Source organism: Pristiophorus japonicus, chromosome 8, assembly GCF_044704955.1.
Source record: "Pristiophorus japonicus isolate sPriJap1 chromosome 8, sPriJap1.hap1, whole genome shotgun sequence".
Taxonomy (NCBI): Eukaryota; Metazoa; Chordata; class Chondrichthyes; family Pristiophoridae; genus Pristiophorus; species Pristiophorus japonicus.
Window position 1 is genome coordinate 98,316,237 of NC_091984.1, and position 23,910 is coordinate 98,340,146.

A 23,910-nucleotide genomic window follows, 5' to 3' on the forward strand; every position below is an offset into this window, starting at 1 on the left:
TCTTGCCTCCCCTCCCTGCCTCTGTACTTGTTTAAAATCTGTTGACTTGGAGTTTCATTCACTGTTGCAATGTAGGCATGGCAATTTATGCACGGCAAAGTCTTTTAAATAGCAAATGAGATAAATGAACAGTTGATCTGTTTTTGGTAAGGCTCGTTGAGAGAGGAACTTTGGCCAGGATACCAGGAGAATTCCCCTTGTGTTTTCTGAATAGCTGAGTCTTTTCTGCTCAGCTGGCAGGACGACACTTCCATCAATGCAGCACTCCTTCTGTACTGCACTCACATGTTAGTCTAGATCAGGGGTTCTGGCGGATCAGGGGGTCCGCCAGAATATTTCAGGAGGTCTGCCAGTTAGTTTGTCCCATCAATATACAGGGAAGACCATTGATATTCATGGCATAAACATCAGTAGACTCCCCTGTATATTGAGACAAGAGGAATAGTCTCAGTTATAAAGATTTTGCATGTGCAGTCAATTCAAGTTCTCACTGTTGGACACCATTTGAATGATAGATAAGTCCCTTTGCATGTCACTGACTTTTATGGCAGCCTCGTTAAGTTTTTTTTTGACCCAGCTCCATGTTCCACTCGCGCTTTTCATCATCAAACACTTCTCGAAACAGCTTGTACTTCAGCATGTGGGCTGAGAGCAGGATATTTGCAGGAGCCAAGAATGCTTGAAAGATCCCCACTTTGCCTTTTGGAAACAGACCAAAGTACCGCAAATGGTCCATAATGTTTTCTCAGGACCAGCTGTTCAGACAAGTGGCCGGATATTCAGATAAGCCTTTCAGCAGAACATAGATGGATGATTAGTCCTGCTAAGGTAAATATATTGGGAACCTTTCGCAATTGAGTATAACCAGCCAGTGATCTAGTCTGTGACACATAAACTGCTGCTCTGCTCTTGACTGGACTGGGTCATCGTATATATGAGCAACTGCTTTCAAAGTCAGAGTGCACTAGAGGTGCAAATACTGACTGAGCTGAACAGGGAGAACACTAAAATTTTAAAAATTACAGCTAGTGATTAATGCACAATGTGTCACTGCCTCTTATGGTAAGACGGTGTTTTAGCCCCTTGAGTCAGTCACTGATAAGGAACTGAATTGTACAGTGGTGTGTGAATACAGGTGTCAGAAGCTGACTTAAGTGACTTAAAGGAAAGTTGTACAATTGCAGACAGTCTATCCAGTCAGTCAATCCTTTTCTTTCCCCTCGTGCGGAACTGCCATGTGTCGGTTGGAAGCTGCTCACGTGTTTGAAAGTAAACCGTTTTTTTTTCCTGATTAAACTGGTGTTTGGGATGGGGAGTGGGCGCTGTCGATGGAGAGAGCGCGCACCACGTGTCCTTGGAAGGGGAAGGGGAGGGGGAGGGAAGGCAAGAAAGAGACTTTCCAATCTCTGGGCCTATGGCAAGGCCGTAATAATTGGGATCCAGTGTGATTCTCCTTCAATGTCTGAGTTAATAAAATAGCTGAAGGCGTTATCATGATTTTCCTCGTACCTCAGACTCAGAGCTTTATATTCTTGGTCACGTGTTTCTCTAATGGATGGATAGACCTAGTTTGGGCGCTTGTGTCCTCTGAGATACAGCTGGCTATTTGTGAAAGGGTTGGGAGGAGGAAAGAGGTGGGCTGCCTTTGTCAGTATAGGATTTATGGTGATGGGGACAGATGGGCATAGTTGCTCAGGGTCCTGTTTATTTCTCTTATATGCCATTCACCTCCGCCATTATTGGTGCTGTTAATTCAAAGCTGTGTGGGGTTTGATATCGAAATAAGGGGGAAGTTCTGTTTCCGAAATGGAGGACGTGGGCCTGGAATTTTAATCCAGTCCGACCGAGTGTGCACAAAACGAGCCTGTAGTGAGCACTGTGCGTGTTGTTCCTGTTTCACTTCCTGTTAAGCAAATGGTTGATGGAGTGGAGCAGATCATAGGCAGCAAATGGGCAGATAATGTAAATTTACGATAAAAATAGAAATGCTGGAAATACTCAGCAGGTCAGGCAGCATCTGTGGAGAGAGAAATAAAGTTAAAGTTTCAGGTCGATGATCTTTCATCAGATCTGAAACGTTAATTCTGTTTCTCTCTCCAGAGATGCTGCCTTACCGGAGTATTTCCAGCATTTTCTGTTTTATTTCAGATTTCCAGCATCCGCAGTACGTTGCTGATGTAAATTAGGACTTAATTAAATTAATAACTCATTTTTATACAGAAAGAATACTTGTGTTGTGTTACAGGGGGTCCGTGGAATATTTTTAAAAACATATGATGATTGGGGGGGGGAGGGGGTGCTGGGGGGCTCGCAAGCAGAAAGGCCCCTGGTCTGGATTATGTACTCAAGTTCTGGAGTGGAGCTTGATTTCAAAACCTGCAAATTCAAGAAGTGAGAGTACACCCAACTGACATTCAGATTAAGTAGTTGCTACAAACAGGTAGCGTGTATGAGTTTTGGAATATGACCAAAATAAGGCAGTGATTATTTCCACGGTGTTGCGAGCCCCTCTGCGCATGTGTCCCCATTTGGTAGTGCGTAGGTGCACTCGATCCAGTTGCACATGTGCATCCAACGTTGCGGTGGCTGCGGCCTGTGGCTTCAACCAGCACACTTTCCTCGGCTCCCTGTAGAGAAGGTCAGGGGGGAAGGAGCTCGGAGGGAAGAGAGGAGCTTGGAGGCGGGGGAGAGAGGAGGCGGGGGAAAGGAGAGGAGCTCGGATATGGGAGGGGAGGAAAGAGAGGGGAGCAGGGAGGAACTTGTTGGGGGGTGGGGGCAAGGAGAGGAGAGATAAGAACTCGTGGGGGGGGGGGGGGGGGAAAGAGAGAGAGAACTTGGAGAGAGGAACTCGCAGGGGTGGGGTGGGAGAGAATGTCTGGAACTCCGGGGGTGGGGGGGGCGGGAGGGAGAAGTTCAGACAGTTTTGGTTTCCATATTTACGAAAGGATATACTTGCTTTGGAGGCTGTTCAGAGAAGGTTCACTAAGTTGATTCCGGAGATGAGAGGGTTGACTTATGAGGAAAGGTTGAGTAATTTGGGCCTCTACTCATTGGAATTCAGAAGAATAAGAGGTGATCTTATCAAAACGTATAGATTGAGGGGGCTTGACAAGGTGGATGCAGAGAGGATGCTTCCACTGATGGGGGAGGCTAGAACTAGGGGGCATAATTTTAAAATAAGGGGTCGTCCATTTAAAACTGGGATGAGGAGGAATTTCTTCTCTCAGAGGGTTGTAAATCTGTGGGATTCGCTGCCTCACAGAGCTATGGAAGCTGGGACATTGAATAAGTTTAAGAGATAGACAGTTTCTTAACCGATAAGGGAATAAGAGGTTATGGGGAGCAGGCAGGGAAGTGGACCTGAGTCCATGATTGGATCAGCCATGATCATGTTAAATGGCGGAGCAGGCTCGAGGGGCTACTCCTGCTCCTATTTGTTATGTTCTTATGTTCAAGGGGAGAAGGCCAGGAACTCAAGGGGGCGAGATCAGGAGCTTGGGACGGAGGGGGATGGAAGAACATGATCTAAAGAGGGGAAGGGGATGAAAGTAAGAACGTGATTCAGATGGGAAGATAGATCACTTTCTCCTTCTCTCTTTTAGGCCTGGATCATGTTCTTCCACTCCCGTCCCATTAAACCTGCACCACGTTCTCCCACTCCTTCCCCCCTCTCAACCCCAGACTGCAGCGGTTCAAGAAGGCAGCTCACTACCACCCTCTCAAGGACACTAGGGATAGGCAATAAATATATGACATTTTAAAAATGGGAGGGTATTCTGTGTTGGTTCTACAACATGCATAATATTACATTCATGTGTTATTTGCCAGACTTGACTATTCCAATGTTCTCCTGGACAGCCTCCCATCTCAATGAATTTGAGCTCATCCAAAACTCTGCTGCACGTTTCCTAACACACAGCAAGTCCCATTCACCCATCGCCCTTGTGCTCATGGTCTAGCAAAATCCTTGATTTAAAAATTCTCATCCTCATATTGAAATCCCTCTATGGCCTTTCCCCTTCCTATCGGAACTCGGCAGTGTGGGTGCTGTGAGTGCTTCTAACCCGGGAGAGCGAGCCCGGTCTGTTCTCTGAAAGCAATAGTGTTAACACTGTGAGCTCTGGAGGCTGCCTGTGACAATGACTGGATCAAATTACATAAGAACGTAAGAAATAGGGTCATTTGGCCATACAGCCCCTTGAGCCTACTTCGCCATTCAATAAGATCATGTCTGATCTGATCATGGACTCAGCTCCACTTCCCTGCCTGTTCCCCATAACCCTTTACTCCCATATCACTCAAAAATCTGTCTATCTCTGCCTTAATTATATTCAAGGACTCAGCCTCCACAGCTCTCTGGGGCAGAGAATTCCATAGATTTACACATTGCAGAGATCTTGATTACTTTCCAGGCAGGATCAAATTACACATTCTAGACAAACATTTGGGTGTGTCTTGCCCTTCAAGAGGATCAATCAGAAATCTGGTCTTGTCCTCCAAGGGGACCAATCAGATATCTAGTGTTTCAAATAGACGCTACCATTAAATAAACAAAATTTGAACACCACGCTCTATAACATAATGTAGCTACTGAAGCACTTTCAAATATTTTCATCAATTATGAATCACAAAATATGTTTAAGATGTAGATTCAAATAGTTTACCTGGACACAGTCTGTTCTTACAAACCCGCGTCTGTGCATCTTGCCCCTCACAGTGCGCTCCATCAAATGATGGAGGAGGATTGTTGCATAGCCTTAGTCTAGTTTGAGTCCCTTTACCACAAGTCTCACTGCATAGTCCCCACGGCAACCAGGAACTCCAGCCACCAATAACTGAAAAGTGATTGATAAAAAGATGAAGGAATATTTTAGTATATCATAGAAATTTGCAGCACGGAAGGAGGCCATTTTGGCCCATCGTGTCCACGCCAGCTGACCAATAGCTATGTAGCCTAATCCCACTTTCCAGCTCTTAGTCCATAGCTTGTAGGTTACAGCACAAGTTTCCCTAATACAAAATAATAGTGCTCACTTACCTGGACGCCTGTTTTTTTCTGGACCCTCAGCACTGAAAATAAAAATCCTAAGTTTTCTCCCACCATGCGCACCTTCTGGCGCTGGCGCTACCCAAGCTGATCTTGCAGGGCAGAGCTTCCAGTGTGCGCCTGAACCGCACAGCCCATGCGCTCAAAAAAAAAATGTTTTTTAAACGCACTGCGCATGCACATTGCGCATGTGCAAAAAAAAAAATTTGTATGTGTAGACCTTTGGCTGGGGGCTAGCAGCGGCAGCAGACGACGTCGAGGAGAATCGGGAAAAGACTGTAGTGGATGGCAAAAGAAGACGACTCCGATTTGTCTGCTGCGTTTTCAAACTTGGAGATTTTTTAAAAGGTTTCCCTGCACTTTTTGGACGATTTTGGGCAGTGAGAGCATCGCTGGAAAACGATAAAGGTTTTTTCTTTTTTTGCCAGCGTTCATTTATCATCACAGGTGCATCAGTATTGGTAAGTTTATATTTATTTTTATACCTGCATATAGTTCGTATTTGCTTTTAAAATTATCTTAAAGTTTATTTATAAGAGACAGGGAATCCCTTTGGCTGGGCATAGGAGCGGGCTAGCGCAGATTTTTCTAACTGCAGGTAAGGGTTTTTCCTATGGTGCTTCGAGGGTCTGTGCGCCGGTTTGAAAAATGTCATTTTTGTGGAAAGTTTGCTTTATGCACAAAAATGACATGCAACCTTCTTTTACACGTACACCAGCGCCAGAATGTATAGCGCCAAACATTCTGCCGCTGGTAGCAGTTGCCAGCGCTCCAACATTGGGGAATCTTTGAACTGAGCTTTGGTGCCAAAATAATTCACTGTATGGTGGACAAAATTGGGGCCATAAAGTGCATATCCAAGTATTTTTTTTTAATGTGGTGAGGCTTTCTGCCTCTACCACCCTTTCAGGCAGTGAGTTCCAGAACCCCACCACCTTCTGGGTGAAGAAATTTCTCTTCATATCTCCTCTAAACCTCCACCCAATTACTTTAAATCTATGCTCCCTGGTGTTGATCCCCCCTGCCAAGGGAAAAAGTTCCTTCCTATCCATTCTATCCAGGCCCCTCATGATTTTATACACCTCAATCAGATCTCCCCTCAGCTCCCCTCTGTTCCAAAGAAAACAGACACAGCATCTCCAATCTTTCCTCATAGCCAAAATTCTCCAGCCCAGGCAACATTCTTGTAAATCTCCTGTGCACCCTTTCCAGTGCAATCACATCTTTCCTGTAATGTGGTGACCAGAACTAGACGCAGTACTCCAGCTGCAGCTTAATCAGTGTTCTATATAGTTCAAGCATAACCTCCTTGCTCTTGTATTCCATGAGTCGACTAATAAAGGCAAGTATTCCATATGCCTTCTTAACCACCTTATCTACCTGGCCTGCTTCCTTCAGGGATCAGTGGACCTGCACCCAAAGGTCCCTTTGTTCCTCTACACTTCTCAGTGTCATACCATTTAATGTGTATTCCCTTGCCTTGTTCGATCTCCTCAAATGCATTACCTCAGACTTATCCGGATTGAATTCCATTTGTCACTGTTCTGCTCACCTGACCAGTACATTTGATATCTTCCTGCAGTCTGCAGCTTTCTTCTTTATTATCAACCACACAGCCTATTTTAGTGTCATCTGCAAACTTCTTAATCATACCCACAACATTCAAGTCCAGGTCATTGATATGTACCACAAAAAGCAAGGGACCCAGCACTGAGCTCTGCAGAACCCCACTGGATACCGCCTTCCAGTCACAAAAACACCCATCAACCATTACCCTTTGTTTCCTGCCCTTGAGCCAATTTTGGATCCATTTTGCCACTTTGCCCCAGATCCCACGGGCTTTTACTTTCGTGACCAGTCTGCCATGTGGGACCTTATCAAAAGCTTTGCTAAAATCCATATAGACTACATCATATGCCCTGTCCTCATTGACCCTCCTGGTTAGCTCCTTGAAAAATTCAATCAAGTTAGTCAGACACAACCTTCCCTTAACAAATCCATGCTGACTGTCCTTAATTAATCCATGTCTTTCCAAATGAAGATTTATCCTGTCACTCAGGATTTTTTCCAATACTTTTCCCACCACTGAGGTTAGGCTGACTTGCCTGTAATTAATCGGTCTATCCCTTTCTCCCTTTTTAAACAAAGGTGCAACATTAGCAGTCCTCCAGTCCTCTGGCACCACACCTGTAACCAGAGAGGACTGGAAAATGATGGTGAGAGCCTCTGCTATTTCCTCTTTTGCTTCTCTTAACAGCCTGGATACATTTCATCTGGGCCTGGGGATTTATCCATTTTCAAAGCTGCTGAGCCTCTTTATACTTCCTCTCTCACTATATTTATCTCGTTGAATATTTCACACTCCTCCTTCCTCATTGCAAAGTTTGCATCACCCCTCTCTGTTGTGAAGACAGATGCAAAGTATTCATTAAGAATCATACCCACGTCTTCTGCCTCCACACACAGACTTCCTTTATGGTCTCTAATAGACCCCACTCTTTTTCGAGTTATCCTCTTATTTGTAAAACATCTTTGGGTTTTCCCTGATTTTAATTTCATGCTGTCTCTTTGCTTTCCTGATATCTTTTTAATTGCACCCCTGCACTTCTGCAGTATTGAGTTCTCAGAATCGGTCATAAACTTCCCTTTTTTCCTTTATCTTGTCCTGTATGTCCCTTGACATCCAGGGAGCTCTGGATTTGTTAGCCCCTTATTTTTAAGGGAACATACTTGCTCTGTATCCTCAGGATCTCTTCCTTGAATGACTCCCACTATTCTGACATTGATTTACCATCAAGTAGCCGTTTCCAGTCCACTTTGGCCAAATGCCATCTCAGCTCAGAAAAATTTGCTTTACCCCAATTGAGAACCTTTATTCCTGGTCCACCTTTGTCCTTTTCCATAACTACCCTAAATCTTACTGAATTCTGATCACTAGCACCAAAATGCTCTCCCACTAATACCCCTTTCCACCTGCCCCTCTTCATTCCACAAAACCATGTCCAGAACCGCCCCCTCCCTTGTTGGACATGTTACATACTGGCTAAAGAAGTTCTCCTGAATGCATTTTAGGTATTCTGCTCCCTCTGTACCATTTACACTACTTTTCCCCCAATTATTAGTGTAGTTGAAATCCCCCACTATTACAGCTCTGAAGTTTTTGAACTTTACAGCAATTTGCCCACATATTTGTTCTTCTATCTCCTTCTGACTGTTTGGTGATCTATAGTACACTCCCAGTAGTGTGATCGCCCCTTTTTTGTTCTTCAATTGAACCCATATGGCCTCGTTTGGTGACCCCTCTAACATGTCATCCCTTCTCACAGCTGTAATTATTTTTTTAATTAACACTGCAACCCCCCTCCTTTTTTAACCCCTTCTCTATCCCATATGAAAACCAAGGGCACGATGGTCTATCAGCAAATACAGCAGGCACGGTGTCCCTGTTCACAATGGAATTGCTCAAGTGGCTCAAGTGAAGAATCTTGTTTTCAATAGTAATATGGATCAAACACTCCAATTTTGGCTCAAGTTGGCCTCAGGTTTCTGACACTGTGCTAATAAATTGTGCTTGGATAGAATAATGAAGATAAACAACTCTAACATTCCTGAACATTGCAATTAATCTCATGGTGACTTCTATTGTATGATCTGGGATTAACTCATTACAAATTGGTTCTTGTGTTTGAGATTTATGCGCTTAAAGATGCAAGAAAAGAATAAAGCTAGACAATTGGAAAAAAAAAAGAGTAAAAATCACACGAACAAGATAAAAGGTCAGCAATTTCACAGTGCAAAAATTATTTGTTTTTCTTAACCAAAGCTCAATACATCTTCTGAAATGTTTCGGGAGTTACGTAGCAAGCATGTTATAGCATTATTCATGGTTTCTCGTTGAGAAGGAGTCCTAAGCAATGAGCTTTCTATTATAGGTCTTGGTGTAAGAGAGGGAGAGTTATAGTGAATCGGTGTACATGCTGAACTGATGGAGTTGCCTCTGTTACCTGGACAAGGCCGGATGTTGCACATGATAGCCTCCACAGCTTTGCCTTCACACCGTCTCCCCCCATATTGCATCGATGGATTACTGCACGTTCTGGTCCTTGTCCTGTTTCCTTGGCCACAGGTGCGAGAACATTCCTCCCACTGGCCCCACTCTGACCAACTGCCATCCACTGAAGGCATAAAACATTTGTTAACAAGAGTCTTTCAGTATTTAATGTTAATCTGTTCTATTAGCAACCTTTCATCAGAATAATACGCAAACAAACTCTACCTTCTGGTAATATTTTCACGAGGTAGTAACTGATGCAATGAAAACCTACATCAAGGAATTACTCTGAAGCAAGTAGTTATATAAGGCAGGCAAAGCGTAAACAAGTAAAAATTAAAATTAACTTTCTGATTTGTTGCTGTACTCTCCTGAGGGAATTGACTCATACTGAAATATGATTCTACAGATCCTGCTCACCCTCTGGTACTTTCTGTGAGCTTGGGAAATAAGTAACAGGAAGATAATTAATTGATTTTCAAACTTGGGTCTCTGAATGCTGGGAATGCAAGAGCCTCCTGAAAATCTAGGAGGTCAGATTTCTCTCTTTGTCATCATATTTATGTATTTTTCTATATTTAGAGACATACTAGCATATTTTGCTGTTGTTGTATACTAATAAATACTTCAACACTGATAGCAACATTTCCCTTTAGGTAGGTTAGGGCAGGGGGTCCCTCAGTGTGTGTCAATATTTGTAGGGGGTCCCAGAGTGAGTGTCAATACTTGTAGGAGGTACCCCAGTCCAAGCTGTATGAGACGGTTTGCCAGAGGGGGTCTTGCAACACTTGACTTGAGTGCATTCTGGAGTCAGATGCGTCAGTTCTTTAACTGCAAGTAGCAATCATGTAATTTCTGACCCCAGCCTCAAGTTATATTGGCACTTTAGTGTCAATGACCACCAGATGCCACTTTGTATTATTGTGAACATGGGAATACAGTGGCAGCCAATGTTCCCTTTGAGCTGCAGGGACATGCAGTAATAGGAAAGGATCCGCGCAGGCCGCTCACCAGCTCTTCCATTGTGAATATTGCGCATGCGCAGAAATTTAAAGCGACGGCTCAGTAAAAGAAACAGGCCCGTAGAACAAACGCAGCTTACAGGGAACATTGGTGGCAGCCTTACTTGCCCAAATGATGTTAGTCAGGCCAATACTGCAATGCTTACAAATAGTCATTGGCTACAGTGACCATTGAATATTACATAACAAGCAGATAGTTACATGTTTACATCAAATGTTTTCCAAATGGTATCTCAGACACAAGGGGATTTAAGGAGTTGACAAAGTCATCAGATTTTTATCTCTCAGTTATCAGATTGCTGTATTTTTCTGCATTTGTTGACTTACTAGCACATTTGTTTTATAGCTGTGTACTAATGGGAAATATATTCTTCCATGATAGCATTGTTTCCTTTAGGTAGATGATGCTGTCTTTTGGAAGTTAAGGCAGAAATTCTCTGGGACTACGGCAATATTTGTAGGTGTTTAATGATTAAAAAACACTGGTCTGCCTCCTATTCCTGCACTCCAAACATATGAGAGATTTTTCAGATATTTGCTGTGATTGTATGGTGAATTTTTAGTAAATATTAACAGGAAAGTGATTTATTAGTTTATTTTTTATTGTTTTACATGTGCAGACATGTAACCTTAAAAATACCCTACTACTTAAAATTTGGAACCATTAAGTAACATTACACTGCAAAATAGAAAAAATACCTGGGCAAGGTTTGGACTGACATCCACGCCTCTCTGAATCGGTGCCCTGGCAATGCCGTCCTCCATTTGCAGGCACTGGATTGTTACAAAGTCGCAACCGTTTCTGCACTCCCTGTCCACAGGTAACACTACATGGACCCCACTTCAACCATTCCGAAAATCCACCATGCACTATAGGAGAAAAATCCAACAGTAATTCACAAAGTCACTGCTTCTATCTCTAATCTCCGGCATTTTTGTATCACATTGTATGGCAAAGTGAAGAAGCTACCATAAATGTTTATAGTTGTTTCAGCTCACAGGACTAATGCTCTATTACCAATAAATTAGTTCAATTCATGGCTTGTGATCTGTGACCTATGAGCATCCGAGAGAGAACACTGCACTTTATTTTAATACATTTTGTTATTCGCTTCAGTTATCTCCCGCCTTCCCCCAAGGGTGCCGACGCGTGCTGGGGGTATGCTTGCATAGACACCAGCTGCCTCTGGTATCTCGGCCAAGTTACCAACCTGCATGTGTTCGTCTAGACCATGAATTGCAGCAGATGAATAATTGTTTACAAAAATGTTAAAAACACATTAAATGAAGTTTGGGTGTCACATTGGGAATTTTTATCATGCTTTCCTTTCACTTTGGGAATGGTATCCAAACCAAGAGCAAGCAATTGAGGCTATATTTCCCTCCATTTGCTAATCTCAGTCAATTATAAATTAGATGCGAGTAACAGAAAGGAATACTAATTTACACTCATCATCTTCATAAAAATTAGACAGTAAAGGAAAGTGCACCTCACAGAGTGAAAATAGGTGATGAGGCACTGTCTAAGTTCCATGACTTTAATACAAACAAGGAACTGCATGGAGAATCAGATTGTCAATCATATGTAAGAGTTTACTGTAGTTCAGATAGTTAGAAAGGTGTGGTTTTCGGAGAAGAGCTCGATAAGCCAGTTCTGCTGAAAGGTCATCGATCTGAAACTCTAACTCGGTTTCTCTCTTCACAGATGCTGCCTGATGTGCTGAGTATTTCTAGCAGTTTCTGGTTTTATTTCAATAAATTTTTGTTCAGATTAACAGTGTTTCCCTTTTAGGCTAAACAGAGTTGATCTACTGAGGGCTCCATTATAATGGGAGAAATTGTAACAGAAACTACATAGAAACATAGAAAATAGGTGCAGGCGTAGGCCATTCGGCCCTTCGAGCCTGCACCGCCATTCAATGAGTTCATGGCTGAACATGCAACTTTAGTACCCCATTCCTGCTTTCTCGCCATACCCCTTGATCCCCCTTCACATATATGTGGAACAGAAATTTTTATCAAGGTTTCACCTTATCCAGCACTAAAGCATGACTGGTAACTAAGTGTAATTGAACTTTCACCTTAACCAGGGGAACAATCTATTATAACAGTGATACAAAAGCAGTGATATAAATTATAATTAACATGGGGTTTGTGATACTGATAATGGAATTTGGCAGTTTATTTAAATTAGGAGGATTTATCAGTGTAAAACTAGGCTAAAACACTGTCAGTAAGCAGTACACGAGTCCTCAAAACAGCACTTTTATGCTAGCATGCACTAATAATTACATGTTTATTATTTTCTCCCTGTTTTTTTAGGTCTCACTCAAACCACATATTGGGATAGAAATTGGACCTGGTTGCACCCTTTTACATGGACCAAGTTTGAGGATCAATGTCCTGTGCCGAAATTAGGTTCGACCATTTTTTATTTAAAGAAATCAGGATGGTAGCCTAAAAAAGAGGCGTTAGGCTCCTTGCACATGCTAATGAGGGCCTTAACCCGGTTTAGGGCACCTCGGGGAAATTGGGCTTGTTCTGCTTAGGGTTTATCTAAATTAGGGGGATTTATCAGTGTAAAACTAGGCTAAAACACTGTCAGTAAACAGTACACGAGTCCTCAAAACAGCATTTTTTTGCTGGCATGTGCAAGGGGCCTAACGCCTCTTTTTTAGGCTGCCATCCCGATCTCTTTAAAAAAAAATGGTCGAACCTAGGTGAATGTGGCCCAACAAGTGGACACCACCAAAAAAGTAAAAACATTTTTTCAAAATGGCATGCGAGATCGGCCCTTTCTGCCATACGCTTCTTTCCTCGCCCCCATCCACACCTACCTGAGGCTCGCTGCTAGTGAAATTCATTTCTGGAGATGGGTGAGCAGTTTGTCTAAATTATTGAAATAAGGCCAAAGGCGGAGCTGAAGTCTGATTCTAGACCCTTACCATCATTGATCTGCAACCAGCAGCTGGGAGGTGTGTGTGTGTGACCTGCTGAGAACTGTGTGTGAGTGAAAGTCCGTATTACCTGAATACCTTGTTATTCTTTCTGTGCGGTCAGTGAGACCAGCACATGCTGGGTTAGAAGTTAAGACAGCTTTCTGCTGAGCATGGGTTGTAAATTGGCTCAGAGAATTTTAAAGAAAGGATATATTCAGGGGAAAGACAATAGTAGAATGCATAAGTGTCATTCAGCCATAGGCTGAATGTGTCAACTTGATCACACTGTGTTTGAATGGAAAGTTTTATTGCAGCAACCAAACAATTAGAAGAGTTGAGTTCCGGGTTGTTTAGCTTATGTTATCATTCTGTGGCACTTGTGTATACCTTTGATGTACCATGATTTATTGGTAGTATGTATGGAATGTAATGATCAAACGTAAAAGTTAGTATAAGAAATGTAAAGGAATGCTGTTTAGCAGCTCACACGGAATCGGATAGTGTGATGTCTCAAAGCAACTTGTGCACACACTGATTTTATAAAGTGTGTGTCTCAGCAGCACTCACACTGGTTTGTGTAGTACGAAAAGACTGTGCACTTGTTGTGGATAGTATGAGGTTTCAAGAAAGACCTGATCTTGCATTATTAAAACTGAATATATGTTTAATCTGACGTTTAAAGTAACAAAATGAAAAAGAAGTAAACAGTCCAACAAACTGCGCTCTCATCTCTTCTCTCTCTCTTTAGAGAGAAGACATTAGACTGTATTTGGTCCCATCCCTTGGAGGCTTGCCTCACATGGTGGAGAAATTCATCTTTTTTGGTAGCCGTGTGTTTCTTTTTTCTGGCCCAGAATGTTGGTACACTGGGTCATTCTCATCATTCTCCTTACATTTATTTATATTAGTGAAATAATTCATGAGTATCTGCACAAACCTTGTACTGTCAGGGTGATTTTGACAAGCACTGAACCTATGAGATTCCTGGCCACACACTCATATTCTGATGTGTCCTCCTTCTGCACAGCAGCAAGCAGCAGCGAGTTGTTGGATAGGATTATGATCCTGTCGTTTCCTATTAGTGGCCGACCTTGACGGGACCACTCAACAGTTGGAGGTGGCTCTCCCCCTGCTTGACAGTCCAGCATCACTGTGGTGCCAGCATCAGCAACAGTATCCATGGGTTCAACTGTGAACACCGGGGAACCTAGGGGAAAAAAGATCAGCAATAAGATAAACATGGTAGAACAATCTCACCTATTTTTCATTTTTTATTTAAATTGAGAAACCTGCAGGAAGGAGCAAGACCTTTACTGCAGGTTATCTTCAGGGTTGAAAAAATGTATTAGAGTTATGAATTAATAGCAACTTCAATAAGCAGAGGGCACAGATTTAAGGTGATTGGCAAAAGAACCAGAGGCGACATGAGGAAAACCTTTTTACGCAACAAGTGGTTAGGATTTGGAGTGCACTACTTGATGGTGGATACGAGTTCAATAATAGACTTCAAAAGAGAATTGGATAAATATTTTGTCGTGTATGTATAATATAAGTATATACCCTGTACGCTCAATGTACAGTTACATAAGACCACTGAATGTATCTTCACACTGTATACACTATGCCTGTACCACCAGAGGGTGCAACTGGTGGAGACCTAAGGGTCACCTGTACACTGCAGGTAACCAAGTATAAAAGGGAGCTCACCATACTGTACCCTCATTCAGGAGCTGCAATAAATGGACTCAGGTCACAACAGTTCAAGTGCAATACCTTACCTCGTGGAGTCATTACTAGAGTGCTTGCAGACACAATAACTGGCGACGAGATTACGAATTTCCACGTGAAAAATGGCTAACCTTGGCAACTTTCAACAATTTGCCGATGGGGAAGATTGGGATGCCTTTGTGGAAAGGCTCGAACACTTCTTCATTGCGAACGATCTGGTGGGAGACACACCAACCTCGCTGGCTGATAAACACAGAGCTATCCTGCTCAGCAGTTGTGGACCCACCATCTATGGCCTTGTAAGGGACTTGCTAGCCCCAGAAAAGACAACCAAAACGTATGCGGAGCTCATAACAATGATGCAGGAACAGCTCAAACCTAAAGAGAGCATCCTCACAGCCGGACACCGGTTCTACACACACCGGCGGCCCGAAGGCCAAAAAATTGCAAAATATGCTGCAGTCCTGAGACGATTGGCTGCACCGTGTGATTTTGGCGACCACCTCAGTCTTCGTTATTGGAATTGGAGACGAGGGCCTCTTCCACAAGCTACTTTCTGCAGACACCATGGTCACCCTGCAGAAGGCAATTAACGTCAGCCAGGCATTCATGGCCTCGGCCTGTGATTCCAAACGGATGATGACTCACTCCCAGGACTCTAACCCGGCAAGTACTCTAAACCGACTGGCGCCATTTAGAGACAAGCCTGCTATCCCGAGTCCCGCAACCCTGAGTCCGCTACATGAGGCCAACCAGCCAGCCCCGTGCTGGCGCTGTGGAGGGAATCACAGGGCCCACCAGTGTCACTACAAAGACTATACTTGCAAAGGCTGTAACGCGAAAGGCCACCTCCAGCGAATGTGCAAGAGATATTTTACTCACCGAGTCACTGAAGAGTTGGCCGATCATCAGAGCTCCAGCGCTGATGAAGAGGAAGAAAGAGTCCAGGAGGCAGCTCAGCCCCATGAAGAGGTAGACGGAGTGTTTACCTGCTCCACCGAGAGTTCTCCGTTGAAAATGGAAGTTGAAATCAATAGTGTTCCAGTCTCGATGGAGATTGACACAGGGGCGAGCCAATCGCTGATGAATCAGGGGGCCTTCGAGAAACTCTGGGACAATCCGATTGAACGACCTAAAATGACCTCAATCCAGGTGAAGCTGCTCATCTACACAAATGACCATCCCAGTCGTTGGCAGCGTGGATGGTCAGGTGTCCCATAGCGGTGCGATGCACAAGTTACCTTTGTGGATCATTGCTGGTGATCATCCTATGCTGCTAGGAAGAAGATGGATGAAACAAATCCAAATCTGTTGGAGCCGAGAAAACCTTCAGGGCCCAGCGATCTACGTCCTATGCGGCCCCAAATTTGGATCCAACTCGACTGCGTGGCGACGACACACACCGCTCAACCCAACGGTGAGATGATCCAGCCCAAATGACCCGACCTCACCTTCCAGGCTCCAGTGGCAGGTCTTCGGAGGAAGAAGATTGGTGCAGAAGGTAACTTCCCTGTTTCCGTGGCAGAACCTGGTAAGAAAAGGATTACCGCAGCCTACCTCATGGAGAGAAAGAAGATGGCGCCCACACCACGAGGTGAAGCGCCTGAAGTAAAGATGGCGGCGGCCAGACCACAAGCGGCAGCGTTGATGGAGCAACACGTGACGCCGAGCAGTGAACTGGATTGGGGTAAAGATTGCAAGGCCCTTTTAAAGGAGACCGGCAACTCATCACAATTAAAGGGACAATTCCATTCATTGTACAGTGATGTCGGTAATAATTGATAAATGCAAGTATATAAATGTAACTTTGTACAGTGATGCTGGTAGTATACATGGAAAAGATGTAATCGACAAATGCGAATATGTAAAGGCAATTAACAATGTCGAGTCGAGTGATTGCGGTTGGAGCTAATGCATCATGACTGTAAATGGAGAAATGATGTGCGATGCCGGGTTCTACAAGTATGCCGACAAAACCAAGGGCAACCTCCTGTTGGAAGCACCCAGATCCAGCGGGCTACCCGATCATGTAGCCTGCGCCTGCGGGACCAATGTGATGCCCCAAGGAGCATGGCCACACACAGAGGAAGCACGCCAGCTGCAGGGCCAGCGATCAACGAACAGCAAAGGCACTGCTACTGGTACCCTGCCCTACTTCGGCTCTACCTCTCTGGCCACCAGGGCCAGTACCAGGAGCAAGAGTCTAGCATCCTCCAGCCTGCCCGACGGGACCTGGGATGACCAGGCTCCCATTACCGCTGAAGGGCAGCAGGGAGACACTGCAGCCCTGAAAGGAGGACTGGGAGGCCACACATTCCTGTGGCTCTGCCCACCACTAGGCAACAGCAAAGGCCCTGAGACTCAGCCAGGTGCGCGATCCGAGCCCACCCAGCTGGCAGGTTACTCTGGAACTAGCGTCCTCACCCACCTGCACCTACATCCCAGGGGCAAGACTGTGATACCACGTATGTACCTTACCTATAAAATGTACTTGTTCCACTACTGCTGAACCCAAACAGTGATGTAACTAATCCTATTTTTTTTCTCTATACATGTATGCACATGCAGGTGTTGAGCCACACACATGGTCTATGTATGGGGGGGGGGGGGGGGGGGAATGGATGTATGTAGCCATGGACACACATGGATCACACCCAGAACCCACTTAACCTCCACTGCAACCTCCAAAGTCCACTGCTGACCACTTCCCAATGTTGTGGCAATAAGGACTTGGGGGTCTACAGGGAGAGATCCAAGCCAAAGCACAGACAAGGTGCAAGGGCTTTGGGCACTCAAGTTTAGGGCCAGAGCACACAATGCAAAGGCCAGTGGCACAAGACTTAGGGGGGAGTGATTTTGTGTTTATATAATATAAGTATATATCCTGTACACTCAACGTACAGTTACATAAAACCACTGAATGTATCTTCACACTGTATACACTATGCCTGTACCACCAGAGGGTGCAACTGGTGGAGACCTAGGGGTCACCTGTACACTACAGGTAACCAAGTATAAAAGGGAGTTCACCATACTGTACCCTCATTCAGGAGCTGCAATAAATGGACTAAGGTCACAACAGTTCAAGTGCAATACCTTACCTCGTGGAGTCATTACTAGAATGCTTACAGACACAATATATTTGAAGGAGAAAAAAATTGCAGGGACATGGGGAAAGAGCAGGGGAGTGGGACTAACAGAATTGCTTATCAAAAGAGCAGACTTGACGGAGCAAATGGCTTTCTGTACTTTCTATGATTCTGCAATTTCAGAATACAAATGTAAGGCAGTAGTTGGAAGAGGAGGTGATGGGGTGAACCTAAGCAAATTGTCAAGAGGATGAACGATGTGTAGGTGAGACCAAAGAGACAGTACATGGGGAAGTTCAAAGACATAGGAAATTCGGTCTTCTGCTGCCCCTCTTAGCCCCCCATGAGGGGCGACAATGGCGGCGGAAAGCATCTGCGCGGCCAGCTTCCAGCTCCCGGCTGGGACATTTGGTGCTGGTATCGATGCAGCGCGTTGCAGTACCGCCCGGGAGAGGCGAGCCAATGTGCAACACCCAACGCGCGAGCGGGAGGAGCGGCAAGCCTACAAAGGGCATGAGCCAGCCGGAGCAGCTAGCCGAAACAGCATCAACAGACCTGGGAGGGCAAGAAGTAAAAATAATCAAAGTGCGACATCACAGAAAAGCAAGAAAGTAATTGGTTGGTCAGTATTTCTCTTTTTCTTGGGCATTGGTTTAAATTAAGAGCCGGGATTAAAAACTAAACGTTCAAAACTTAATTAATTAAATACATTAGAGATGGCAGAGGAGGTGATGTGTTACTGCTTCTGCATGTGAGAGCTGGTGGACACTATTGAGATCCATGGTGACCATATCTGTAGTAAGTGTCTGCAGCTCATAGAAACATAGGGCTAGACTTTCCACTTGTAAGTTTCTATTCGATCCCCCTCATCCTTCTAAACTCCAGTGTATAAAGGCCCAGTTGATCCAGTCTCTCCTCATATGTCAGTCCAGCCATCCCTGGAATCAGTCTGGTGAACCTTCACTGCATTCCCTCAATAGCAAGAACGTCCTTCCTCAGATTAGGAGACCAAAGCTGAACACAATATTCCAAGTGAGGCCTCACTAAGGCCCTGTACAATTGCAGTAAGACCTCCCTGCTCCTATACTCAAATCTCCTAGCTATGAAGGCCAACATGCCATTTGCCTTCTTCGCCGCCTGCTGTACCTGCATGCCAACTTTCAATGACTGATGAACCATTACACCCAGGTCTCGTTGCACCTCCCCTTTTCCTAATCTGCCGCCATTCAGATAATATTCTGCCTTCGTGTTTTTGCCCTCAAAGTGGATAACCTCACATTTATCCACATTATACTGCATCTGCCATGCATTTGCCCACTCACCTATCCTGTCCAAGTCACCCTGCAGCCTCTTAGCATCCTTCTCACAGCTCACACCGCCACCCAGTTTAGTGCCAGTTCACTTGAACCAGGCTGGGGCCAGTGTGCTCGAGGAACTTCGGCTCCGTGTTGATGAGCTGGAGACCGCGCTGTGGACATTGCGACACATCAGGGAGGGGGAGAGTTACCTAGACGCTATAGTTCAGCAGAGAGTCACATTCTTTAAGTTAAATAATCAAATTTGGTCCGTGGTCAGGGACAGGAGGGTGTGACTGCGAGTGAGGCAGGTATCGGGACCCAGGATGTAGTGATGGAGGTATGAGATTCTTGTTCCGTGTGTGGACGAGAGCAGGGACTGCAGAGAGGATGATCAAACTGACCACAGCAACGTGGTACAAGGAGCCATTCAAGTGGGGAGAGTAAAAGGAAATGTGGTAATGGTAGTGGACAGTATAGTTAGGGGGATAGATACTGTTCTCTGCAGCCGAGAGTGTGAGTCCCAAAAGCTGTGCTGCCTGCCCGGTGCCAGGGTTAAGGACATCTCCTCTGGGCTGGAGAGGAACTTGGAGTGGGAGGGGAAAGATCCAGTTGCCGTGGTCCACATAGGTACCAATGACAATAGGTAGGACAAACAAAGGGGTTCAGCTGATGGATTAGGAGCAGCTAGGGACTAAATTCAAAAGTAAAACCACAGAGGTAATAATCTCTGGATTATTACCTGAGCTACAAGCAAATTTGCATAGGGTAAATAGGATCAGAGAGATGAACGCGTGCCTCAAAGATTGGTGTGGGAGGAATGGGTTTCAATTCATAGGGCACTGGCATCAGTACTGGGATAGGAGGGTGCTGCTCCGTCGGGATAGACTTTACTTGAACCAAGCTGGGGCCAGTGTGCTAGCGAATCGAATAACTAGGGCTATAGATAGGGCTTTAAACTAAATAGTGTGGGGGAGGGATCCGGTGAGCAAAAATTTAAAAATTCAAAGAGAAAGGAGAAGGCAAAAGTGCAGTGTAGCGATAGAGTAACGGTGTGACAGGGAGAGACAGAGTGTATACACATAAACAAAATTAAAAGCTCTATATCTGAACGCACAAAACATTCGTAACAACATAGATGAATTGAAGGCACAAATAGAAATAAAATGGGTATGAAAGCAAAATACTGCGGATGCTGGAATCTGAAATAAAAACAGAAAATGCTGGAAGTATCAGTGGGTCAGGCAGTATCTGTAGAGAGCAAGGGGATAACAAAACGGTCACTAGAGTGGAGACAGACCGATGGTCAAGAATGGAGATACTGAAGGTAGTGAATTGATCTGACACATAAAATGGACCAGATTAAGAGGGCTTATCAGTATTAGGAGATGCTGAGGAATCAGAAGTTCTTCTGTCTTACAGTATGGATTGTAATATTGACTGATTATGTATAACCCGCTTATGTATGTAAAGCATGCTCATACACTCGCTTACATTGGGCTAGTAAGAGGGGAATAGCGAAGCCTGATGGGTAATGAACCATCCGTTGGATTAACCTTAGAACATGGAAGCGTACATATTCAGTACAGAACAAGGACACAAATGTTTGGGAACATAGTATGTAAACAGCATCTGAATCTCATAGCAAACCCTGGGAAGCAAGGTTATTTCACATGTCATGAGAAACTGAGGCAAAGTTGAACACATTCCAGAAGGGTGACATGTGATGAGAGATGGACAGGTGGGGAAGAACCACTCAGAGCTAGTTTGATAAGAGTCAACAAATCAATATAACTTCGCTGATAACAGTAGGCCAATCAGTGGTTTTGTAGGAGAACATAAGAACATAAGAATTAGGAACAGGAGTAGGCCATCTAGCTCCTCGAGCCTGCTCTGCCATTCAACAAGATCATGGCTGATCTGGCCGTGGACTCAGCTCCACTTACCCGCCCGCACCCCATAACCCTTATTCCCTTATTGGTTAAAAATCTATCTATCTGTGATTTGAATACATTCAATGAGCTAGCCTCAACTGCTTCCCTGGGCAGAGAATTCCACAGATTCACAACCCTCTGGGAGAAGAAATTCCTTCTCAACTCGGTTTTAAATTGGCTCCCCCATATTTTGAGGCTGTGCGCCCTAGTTCTAGTCTCCCCGACCAGTGGAAACAACCTCTCCGCCTCTATCTTGTCTATTCCTTTCATTATTTTAAATGTTTCGATAAGATCACCCCTCATCCTTCTGAACTCCAACGAGAAAAGACCAGTCTACTCAATCTATCATCATAAGGTAACCCCCTCATCTCCGGAATCAGCCTAGTGAATCGTCTCTGTACCCCCTCCAAAGCTAGTATATCCTTCCTTAAGTAAGGTGACCAAAACTGTACGCAGTACTCCAGGTGCAGCCTTACCAAAATCCTATACAGTTGCAGCAGGACCTCCCTGCTTTTGTACTCCATCCCTCTCACAATGAAGGCCAACATTCCATTCGCCTTCCTGATTACCTGCTGCATCTGCAAACTAACTTTTTGGGATTCATGCACAAGGACCCCCCAGGTCCCTCTGCACCTCAGCATGTTGTAATTTCTCCCCATTCAAATAATATTCCCTTTTACTGTTTTTTTTCCCCAAGGTGGATGACCTCACACTTTCCGACATTGTACTCCATCTGCCAAACCTTAGCCCATTCGCTTAACCTATCCAAATCTCTTTGCAGCCTCTCTGTGTCCTCTACACAACCCGCTTTCCCACTAATCTTTGTGTCATCTGCAAATTTTGTTACACTACACTCTGTCCCCTCTTCCAGGTCATCTATGTATATTGTAAACAGTTGTGGTCCCAGCACCGATCCCTGTGGCACACCACTAACCACCGATTTCCAACCCGAAAAGGACCCATTTATCCCGACTCTCTGCTTTCTGTTAGCCAGCCAATTCTCTATCCATGCTAATACATTTCCTCTGACTCCGCATACCTCTATCTTCTGCAGTAACCTTTTGTGTGGCACCTTATCGAATGCCTTTTGGAAATCTAAATACACCACATCCATCGGTACACCTCTATCCACCATGTTCGTTATATCCTCAAAGAATTCCAGTAAATTAGTTAAACATGATTTCCCCTTCATGAATCCATGCTGCGTCTGCTTGATTGCACTATTCCTATCTAGATGTCCCGCTATTTCTTCCTTAATGATAGTTTCAAGCATTTTCTCCACTACAGATGTTAAACTAACCGGCCTATAGTTACCTGCCTTTTGTCTGCCCCCTTTTTTAAACAAAGGCGTTACATTAGCAGCTTTCCAATCCGCTGGTACCTCCCCAGAGTCCAGAGAATTTTGGTAGATTAAAACGAATACATCTGCTATAACTTCCGCCATCTCTTTTAATACCCTGGGATGCATTTCATCAGGACCAGGGGACTTGTCTACCTTGAGTCCCATTAGCCTGTCCAGCACTACCCCCCCTAGTGTTCGTGATTGTCTCAAGGTCCTCCCTTCCCACATTCCTGTGACCAGCAATTTTTGGCATGGTTTTTGTGTCTTCCACTGTGAAGACCGAAGCAAAATAATTGTTTAAAGTCTCAGCCATTTCCACATTTCCCATTATTAAATCCCCCTTCTCATCTTCTAAGGGACCAACATTTACTTTAGTCACTCTTTTCTGTTTTATATATCTGTAAAAGCTTTTACTATCTGTTTTTATGTTTTGCGCAAGTTTACTTTCGTAATCTATCTTTCCTTTCTTTATTGCTTTTTTAGTCATTCTTTGCTGTTGTTTAACATTTTTCCAATCTTCTAGTTTTCCACTAACCTTGGCCACCTTATACACATTGGTCTTTGATTTGATACTCTCCTTTATTTCCTTGGTTATCCACGGCTGGTTATCCCTTCTCTTACCACCCTTCTTTTTCACTGGAATATATTTTTGTTGCACACTATGAAAGAGCTCCTTAAAAGTCCTCCACTGTTCCTCAATTGTGCCATCGTTTAGTCTGTGTTTCCAGTCTACTTTAGCCAACTCTGCCCTCATCCCACTGTAGTCCCCTTTGTTTAAGCATAGTACGCTCGTTTCTGACACAACTTCCTCACCCTCAATCTGTATTACAAATTCAACCATACTGTGATCACTCATTCCGAGAGGATCTTTTACTAGGAGATCGTTTATTTTTCCTGTCTCATTACACAGGACCAGATCTAAGATAGCTTGCTCCCTTGTAGGTTCTGTAACATACTGTTCTAAGAAACAATCCCGTATGCATTCTATGAATTCCTCCTCCAGGCTACCCCATGCGATTTGAGTTGAACAATCGATATGTAGGTTAAAATCCCCCATGACTACTGCCGTTCCTTTTTCACATGCCTCCATTATTCCCTTGATTATTGCCTGCCCCACCGTGAAGTTATTATTTGGGGGCCTATAAACTACGCCCACCAGTGACTTTTTCCCCTTACTATCTCTAATCTCCACCCATAATGATTCAACATTTTGTTCATTAGAGTCAATATCGTCTCTCACAACTGCCCTGATATCATCCTTTATTAACAGAGCTACCCCACCTCCTTTCCCTTCTTGTCTATCTTTCTGAATCGTCAGATACCCCTGTATGTTTAATTCCCACGACAACTGGCTGTTCTCCCTCCCTTTTTAGAATGTCCTGCACCTGCTCCGAGACATCCTTGACCCTTGCACCAGGGAGGCAACATACCATCCTGGAGTCTCGGTTGCGGCCGCAGAAACG

At 44.3% G+C, this 23,910-nt stretch overlaps 1 protein-coding gene across 1 annotated transcript in view; it reads right to left on the reverse strand.

Annotated features, from left to right (window-relative positions):
• hmcn1 (hemicentin 1) overlaps positions 1-23,910 on the reverse strand; it is a 744,329-nt gene that overhangs the window by 54,814 nt on the left and 665,605 nt on the right. Inside the window, exons 87-90 of the mRNA XM_070887155.1 lie at positions 13,997-14,266; positions 10,820-10,990; positions 9,052-9,222; positions 4,665-4,835 (exon numbers count right to left, since the gene is read on the reverse strand). Of these exons, the coding sequence (XP_070743256.1) occupies positions 4,665-4,835; positions 9,052-9,222; positions 10,820-10,990; positions 13,997-14,266 (783 nt within the window). The remainder of the gene's footprint in view (positions 1-4,664; positions 4,836-9,051; positions 9,223-10,819; positions 10,991-13,996; positions 14,267-23,910) is intronic.